Below are 6,677 nucleotides of genomic sequence, written 5' to 3'. Positions count from 1 at the left end.
ATGCCTCAAAGAGGTATAGTCGTTGCTGGATTGACTAATCCGGGGTGTCTTGATTTGAAGGTAACAGTATCAATAGTAGGTCAAGTGATTAAGTACGTTCTGTTCGTCAGAGAGGCTTGGAGTCCTCTCACTATACTCGAAAGAATAGTCTTAGATTGATAACTTCCCAAGGGCCGACTTGTCAATGGCTATTTTGAACGAAAACAGCAGGATTCAGTGTTTTTTAACACTAGGAATTTCGCCCGAGAAGGCGTCACATCTCCTAGACCAATTGTTTGGAGTCCGCTTAGACGTTAATGGAGATGCTACATCTATCTTATACAAAAATGGAGTAGAAGTACTATTACATCGTCAGCCTCTTATAATCCTCCAAGGAGGTTGTACTGATACCATTCCGTCTATATTTGGCCCGGAGATTGCAGAGGGAATTAAAGAGAGTCCTCAATTTATTGAAGGAAAACAAGAGAGGAAAACAAGCAGCGCAGTATCAGCAACAATATCAACCAAGGTAGATATCCACGTCTCTCTGGGACTGATCCGAGGGACGATTCTTGCCGAGAAACTATTCCCAAGAAAATATCGCACGAATTAGATGAATACATGTGCAAACTACTTATATCACTTTCACCCTCCCATCCTTCCCACCGAACCAAAGAGTAATTCCTTCGGGCACGATTCCTTCGCCATTTTGTTGGGTCTGTTGATTTATCAAGTCTGACTCTTTCCCAGTTTTATATACCAGGGTGATTGCGTCTTTCCAGTACACCTTTTGCCCAGATCCGACGATAACGATTGGGCAACCCGAGCCATCGGCAAAAAAATCAATATCCTTGGTGAGGGTCTCCGCCGAGAATGACTAACACAGGGTTAGATAAGGTATTCCGGCGCTTTGGGCACGTACCATGGAATCTCCCGATAATTACCTACCTGGGTTTAGGTAGGTTGTTTTAGGTATAGTACGTAGCTTTTATGCTCTGATATAAATCGCCAAACTGATGCGAGACGAAAGGTTTAGGATACCTAAGCATGAGCGACCGCGAAAATCGTTCTTTATTAAAGATAATTTCTGGAACGCGCCCGATGAAGGCAACCCTACCCAGCCAGAATAGCGTTAGCTTAAAGGTGTTATCAGCGCACGGTATCATGGCGGTTATGTAACCTTGTAGAAAAAAAATAAAACTCCTCAAAAAAACGTGCACGGAAAAGTATAAACCCGCACCGATAGTACTTAGGTACCTCGCTAGTGTGCAGTAGGCGTTAACCATAATAAAAATAGAACATATTAACGGACGGGCCATTTTCGTATGCGGCATGGTTTTATTGGGGAGAATGGAATATTGAGAGAGGGCTAGAGTGTCGATATTATTTCAAATAATTAATGAATGGATAGACTAAGTCTTCTTTCCAACGTCCAAGCCTAAGGTAGATTTAAGCGGTTTGCCTCCTAATGCCCAATTCTCCACCAAACCAAGCACGAGCCCTACAAGGTGTCCTCGGGAACCCCATACTATATTGACGCATCGGTAGGCCCTACTTTTACTGGTAATGGATAATGCCGGTCCTATTACTAGTTAGCTTATGAGAATCCATAGGGTATTCACGCACAATAACATCTTTTGGTGGCGGCCAATTCGGAGTCAATGTTGAGTAGACATGGTACTTCCCATTGTCAGAAAAAACGGCGTAAATGTCTGCCCTCTTTCCTGATATGTTGTAATATTCGTTGAGTTTTTTTATTATGGTCTTTAGACGTTCTCTTTTCTTCTTCGCCTCTAGGCGTTTCTGTTTAGTCTCCTTGTCGAGCTTTTCAATCTTCAATACCATCTTATCGTAGTTATGTTGTTGTTGTGGCGTGGGTATTAAGTCGAGGTATTCTAAGGGGGTCGGTAGGTATGTTATGAAGTATTTATTATTCTTAGAATCTTAAAATGACCTCTATGGGTTGAGAGAGCACTTTAAATAGAACCACCAATCCGAATAGTCTCTAGCTCGACAGGACAACGTGGAACCAAAGTAGTAGTAGGAGAGACCAAATAAACCCTTCAGTGGTAGGACGTGGGACGCTCATTGATGCCATATCATCCTTTAGTATTCTGTATTCCATGAATGGAAACGTGGACTAAAACGTGACTGGTAAAGGTAGCTTTAGAGACGTGTTGTGTCAAGACTCGGGTACTTAGTGTCGACGTGGATGATTATAAACCTAAGGGTACCATAACATACCTAATCCAACTTATTTCTCATCTCTAACTCCTTCACCTCGTTCGTAAACTTGTCCTGCCTTGAACCATGGCGTCCCAAGACAATCAGAATCCTCGACTCATCAAGGGAGATACGGTCTACGCTGACTATAACCACATTCATTTAAAGAAACTCTGCAGTCTTAGGGGCTTAAAACAGCCGCAGCACGCAACAGAGCAACAGCTGCTTCAGTTGCTTCTCGGAGAAGACAGCAATGGCCGCCACTACGAAAGCTGGGAAAGGCCTTATCTTAAGGTAGTTTTTACTCATCGCGGATTACCGCGGTATGATAAAGGAACCCCTCGACAGAGAATAGCTCAAATACTCAGACAAGACGATGAGGGACGTGCCTTCGCCCCGCCGCCGCCTACTTCCCTGCTCGAAATTTTTGGTTTAGATAATGATGAGAGCGATTATGAGCGCACACCTCAGCCTGATGATTCCGAGTCCTCGGATAGTGAGGGGGAATCTGATCGCTCAGAATCCCAAAGCTCAGGCATCCGACCTGAAAGCTCCCCGCCGCATAGCCCGGGCTCGTCAAGTCAGCTAAGAAGTAGCGACGTGCCCTATGAAACCATTGAAACGGGGGCCTCAGAAACCAACCAACAATCGGCACCGAATGACGCTGTTGCTGGCCTTGTACAGGAATGTGCCGAATGTCACTTAAAGGTTGAAAACATCTCTGACAAGTTACAAGCCCTACCTCAGTACATCCAAATGGCCAAGACTTCCAATATAAAACCCCTATGGAAGCTGGTAAATACTATGTCCCGTCAGGCAGGGGAAGATGTCAATAACATACGCATACAACAAGTGCAAATCCAACGACTCATGTCACTTACCGGGAAATTCGTGGTTAGTTCCTTCTAAAAGAAGAATAAAGGACTTAACAGCTGCAACTCTCTTTCATACATGACACATTGATTCTAGTTTCTGCTCTAGATGCCTTTTTTCCAATTTCTGCTTCTACTCACGGAGGGATCTGCAATAAGCTCTGTACAGTATCGACAACCGTCTTCTCCAACGGCGTCCAGCAAATCCCCAGTATCTTCGTCGTCGTCGCGTTATCAAACTTATGCGTCCTCTCCGGGGCATAATCCGCGCCTAGCGCGCCCTTGACAGTGTCCACATCGGCAGGTATCGCATCGGTGGCCACTAGCTCGGGGAGCTTGGCCGCTGCCACGGCGCGTAGCACGGCGCGGTTGTCGTAGTACCCGGCCGTCGTGAAGAAGCGCTTCCCGCCGGCCTCCGGCCGCTCCATGGCGCGCACGTGCGCCGAGGCTACGTCGCGGACGTCAACCCAGATCGAGACCCCGGCCGCGGGGATCTCGGCCTTCCACTTCCCCTGGATCAGGTCGACGAAGCGCCCGTTGGACGTGTTGACTTGGTGGAGAGAGTCGAGGTGGTGCGCTATGGGGCCGAACACCACTGTGGGGGTTATTAGAGTTCGTTTGGTAAGGAAAACTTTGCGGTCTCTCGGATATGTCTCAGTATGTTGGGGGAGGGGAGGGAATAGATGTGGCGTTAAGGGGAGGGACAAGGAAGACTTCCCAGGTGGGCAAATTGTAGCAACGTCGAAACCGGGCTTGTTCTTCTCGACAAAGTCCCAAGCGGCCTTCTCGGCGTACTTCTTTGAGACATGATAGGTAGTTGCCGGTGGCCCAGTAAGACCATCTTCATACATGCTTGGGTTCCAATCAGCTTCGGAAAAGGTTCTAGTGGGATTCTCCAAATCGGCCTCGGTAGCGATGGCGGCAAAGGAGCTAGTCACGACGACACGCTTGACAGCGGGGGCGTGCCGGGCGACGGCCGCGAGCACCGAGGTGGTCCCGTTGATGGCCGGGTCTAAGACCTCAGAGCGCGCCTCCTTCCACTTGTAATGAAATGGGGACGCCGTGTGCTGCACGTAGTCAAGCCCGGCTCCGTCCTTGGCGAGCACGCCCTCAAAGGCGTTCGGAGAAGCGATGTCCGGCACGATAACGACCGAGAGCGGGGCGCCGGGGTATTTCGCGCGGATCTGTGAGGCTTTGGTCTCCGAGCGTACTGTTGTGACTATTTCGTAACCCTGTTGGAGGAGGATATCCAGGATATGGGCTAGAATAATGTGTTATTTAGTAAGATACCCAATAAGGGATTGGTTGGGGAGAAGTTTTGCGTACTGGCAATGAAGCCTGAGCCTCCTGTAACTAGTACCTTCGGCATTTTTATATTAATGAATATAAACGGAACAAATTAATAAATGCTTCGCCAAAGTTTAAGAATATAAATCGATGGTATAGTTAGGTAGAAATAGAAGATAAATGACTATTTAAAATGATCTTAGTACTTGTAACCTTAGCCTTGATCGTAACCGTGGCTGTATGGTCTAAGTTATATCAATAACCTTGGTTTGATGTTATGTTCTGTAAGGAATAGCGTAGCAGTGGGCAGGCAATTGTTCTTAGAATGTAACGTCTAGTGCCAAGGCTTGTTAGGCGAGGACCTGAATTACTGTATGGGTCCTTATCATATAGGAATTAATGCCAAGAGGATATTAATCCAGAATAATCGAAGTATAGCAACTAGATAGGAAGCTTTACACATATTGGATCGGGTATTGGTCAAGCATACACAGCTATATACCCCTAGAGTTACCTAATTATCATTAAAATTTAATACTATTCCATACCCTACCTAGGTACCTAGGTATCAACTAACCCCCGGCACAGTCCCAGCACAATTAGGAAGGAATAGTTCTTTTCAAGTCTAGGTAGTTCCCTTAAGGGATAATACCTTTGTCGGTTCGTCTGTGACCGTTCTCCGAGAGAAGGGATGAAGGAGAAAGCGCGCGGGGGCCGAGGTGTCACGAACCGGTTTGGAGACAACTAGCTGTACCATGAAGTCAACAGCTCCCCAGCTCCCAGCCAGCCACTCGTTCCCGATTCTGTATTATGTGTGCTAACCATCACTCGGGCCGTTTGAATCGTCAAAGGCAGGGATAGGCTAGTCTAGTAAACATATCTAGGGGCCGTTATTCAATAATGCAGTCGCTATAAATGAATATACCAGTCTTCGTCACGGTTAGAGCCTACCTAGGTAGGTAGGTAAGCATTGCGCAGCCCTCGTCACGGGTGTTAGCATGGACCTAGATTTGTTTACGACCCTTATTTGGCTCTTTTCCAGAATAGAAGCTGCTTGACAAGCGGCAGTGCGCATTTGATTCCAAGGCGAGCTTGACCCTGGATGGCCCAAGGCAAAGCGTAAGGAGTCGAGACGCCCCCCGGATGTCGAACGAGATGGAGGGCCAGCGATTCTGGTCCCACGAATTCGTGTATACGGTTATTCGATGTAGCTGGTTCGGTTGTATATCGACGGATTCCCCGTGGGGGGAAGGGTCTTGCAACGCGGATAGCACGGGATGCCATGCTTCAATAGGCTGTTCGGTTGTCTCCGCCAAATATACCAGAGATGGGGGACCCGGCAGCTCGAGACATACTCGGAGCCCTTTCCAAGGCTTTCTAAATAAGTTTAACACTTGGAGGCGGATAGGAGACGACATCGTTGTACATATCGTTTTGGCCACGGCGTAGCCAAGGCTCGCAGAGAAAGATAGGTATCTAGCAATCACGTAGGGCAGGACAGACAAACAAACAGTGTCTTATACTATATGCCAGTGCGTACCTGGGTAGGTGGGCTTTGGGCCCCCCCGGACCACTAAATCCGGCTTTTGGAGGACTTGAACAAGTATTGCTAAGCTATGCTTGAACTCATGGGTAACGAGACCATTTTTAGGCCTTCTCTCGACAATAAGGTAGGATTGTCAACGTTGGACTAAAACTGATTCTCAAATGTAATTTCTATAAGAAACTTATCTCTGGTAGTTCCGGTTTTGATGATTCGTTGTCTATTTATGAGCTGGGGTTACCGGGGTTACCTTTTCAGAAGTAGCTTAACTAGAAAAGAAGATTTTAGTAGGGTATGGTAAATTAGGTAGTAAATGGACCTTATGTCACAAACCAACCCACGAGGGACCCTTGTTGAGGCCATAAAAACGGAGCATCAGCAACCTATCACGGCTAAACTCCGGATTGATGTGTTGAGATTCAACACATCGCAACATATCGCGATAACCTCAGGAAGGAGGAATACCTATATAACCATCAAGACATTCCCCCTATGTATCTAGTCACTCTTTCCATAGTTCTTTAGTCACCAATCTAAGACTATTCTTTCGAGTATAGTGAGAGGACTCCAGGCCTCTCTGACGAACAGAACGTACTTAATCACTTGACCTACTATTGATACTGTTACCTTCAAATCAAGACACCCCGGATTAGACAATCCAGCAACGACTATACCTCCCCGAGGCATAGGTTCGTCACACTAACCATTCTTTTCATAGTTTTTTAATTATCAATTTAAGATTATTTTTTTAAAAAACCGACACGACATAATAA

At 46.6% G+C, this 6,677-nt stretch overlaps 5 protein-coding genes across 5 annotated transcripts; 2 read left to right on the top strand and 3 right to left on the bottom strand.

Annotated features, from left to right (window-relative positions):
• The first annotated feature begins 149 nt into the window (after nucleotides 1-149).
• On the top strand, nucleotides 150-1,144 carry F4822DRAFT_423533 (uncharacterized protein). Its single transcript, XM_051459989.1, has 2 exons — nucleotides 150-856; nucleotides 902-1,144. The coding sequence occupies exon 1, from the start codon at nucleotides 185-187 to the stop codon at nucleotides 590-592; it is 408 nt and encodes a 135-aa protein (XP_051308298.1). The 5' UTR covers nucleotides 150-184; the 3' UTR covers nucleotides 593-856; nucleotides 902-1,144.
• F4822DRAFT_194157 (uncharacterized protein) lies at nucleotides 745-1,424 on the bottom strand. The gene is made up of 3 exons (XM_051453619.1): nucleotides 1,160-1,424; nucleotides 928-1,092; nucleotides 745-856 (listed from the first exon to the last, which is right to left on the bottom strand). Exons 1-2 carry the CDS (start codon nucleotides 1,311-1,313, stop codon nucleotides 968-970), a joined length of 279 nt encoding a protein of 92 aa, XP_051308297.1. The 5' UTR covers nucleotides 1,314-1,424; the 3' UTR covers nucleotides 745-856; nucleotides 928-967.
• On the bottom strand, nucleotides 1,185-2,074 carry F4822DRAFT_423530 (uncharacterized protein). The gene is made up of 2 exons (XM_051459988.1): nucleotides 1,593-2,074; nucleotides 1,185-1,523 (listed from the first exon to the last, which is right to left on the bottom strand). Exons 1-2 carry the CDS (start codon nucleotides 1,822-1,824, stop codon nucleotides 1,429-1,431), a joined length of 327 nt encoding a protein of 108 aa, XP_051308296.1. The 5' UTR covers nucleotides 1,825-2,074; the 3' UTR covers nucleotides 1,185-1,428.
• Nucleotides 2,075-2,289: 215 nt separating this feature from the next.
• Nucleotides 2,290-3,116, top strand: F4822DRAFT_442590 (uncharacterized protein; the record flags this gene model as incomplete). Its single annotated transcript, XM_051463008.1, has 1 exon — nucleotides 2,290-3,116. One exon carries the CDS (start codon nucleotides 2,290-2,292, stop codon nucleotides 3,109-3,111), a length of 822 nt encoding a protein of 273 aa, XP_051308295.1. The 3' UTR covers nucleotides 3,112-3,116.
• A 95-nt stretch (nucleotides 3,117-3,211) lies between these two features.
• Nucleotides 3,212-4,443, bottom strand: F4822DRAFT_442589 (NAD(P)-binding protein; the record flags this gene model as incomplete). The annotated part of the gene is made up of 3 exons (XM_051463007.1): nucleotides 3,212-3,669; nucleotides 3,823-4,335; nucleotides 4,401-4,443. The coding sequence occupies 3 exons, from the start codon at nucleotides 4,441-4,443 to the stop codon at nucleotides 3,212-3,214; spliced, it is 1,014 nt and encodes a 337-aa protein (XP_051308294.1).
• Between the last annotated feature and the right edge of the window lie 2,234 nt (nucleotides 4,444-6,677).

The sequence above is a fragment of the Hypoxylon trugodes genome, assembly GCF_022578975.1.
Source record: "Hypoxylon trugodes strain CBS 135444 unplaced genomic scaffold F4822scaffold_32, whole genome shotgun sequence".
NCBI lineage: Eukaryota > Fungi > Ascomycota > Sordariomycetes > Xylariales > Hypoxylaceae > Hypoxylon > Hypoxylon trugodes.
The sequence above is the reverse complement of the archived record's forward strand: the minus strand, read 5'-3'. Positions and strand labels throughout refer to the sequence as shown.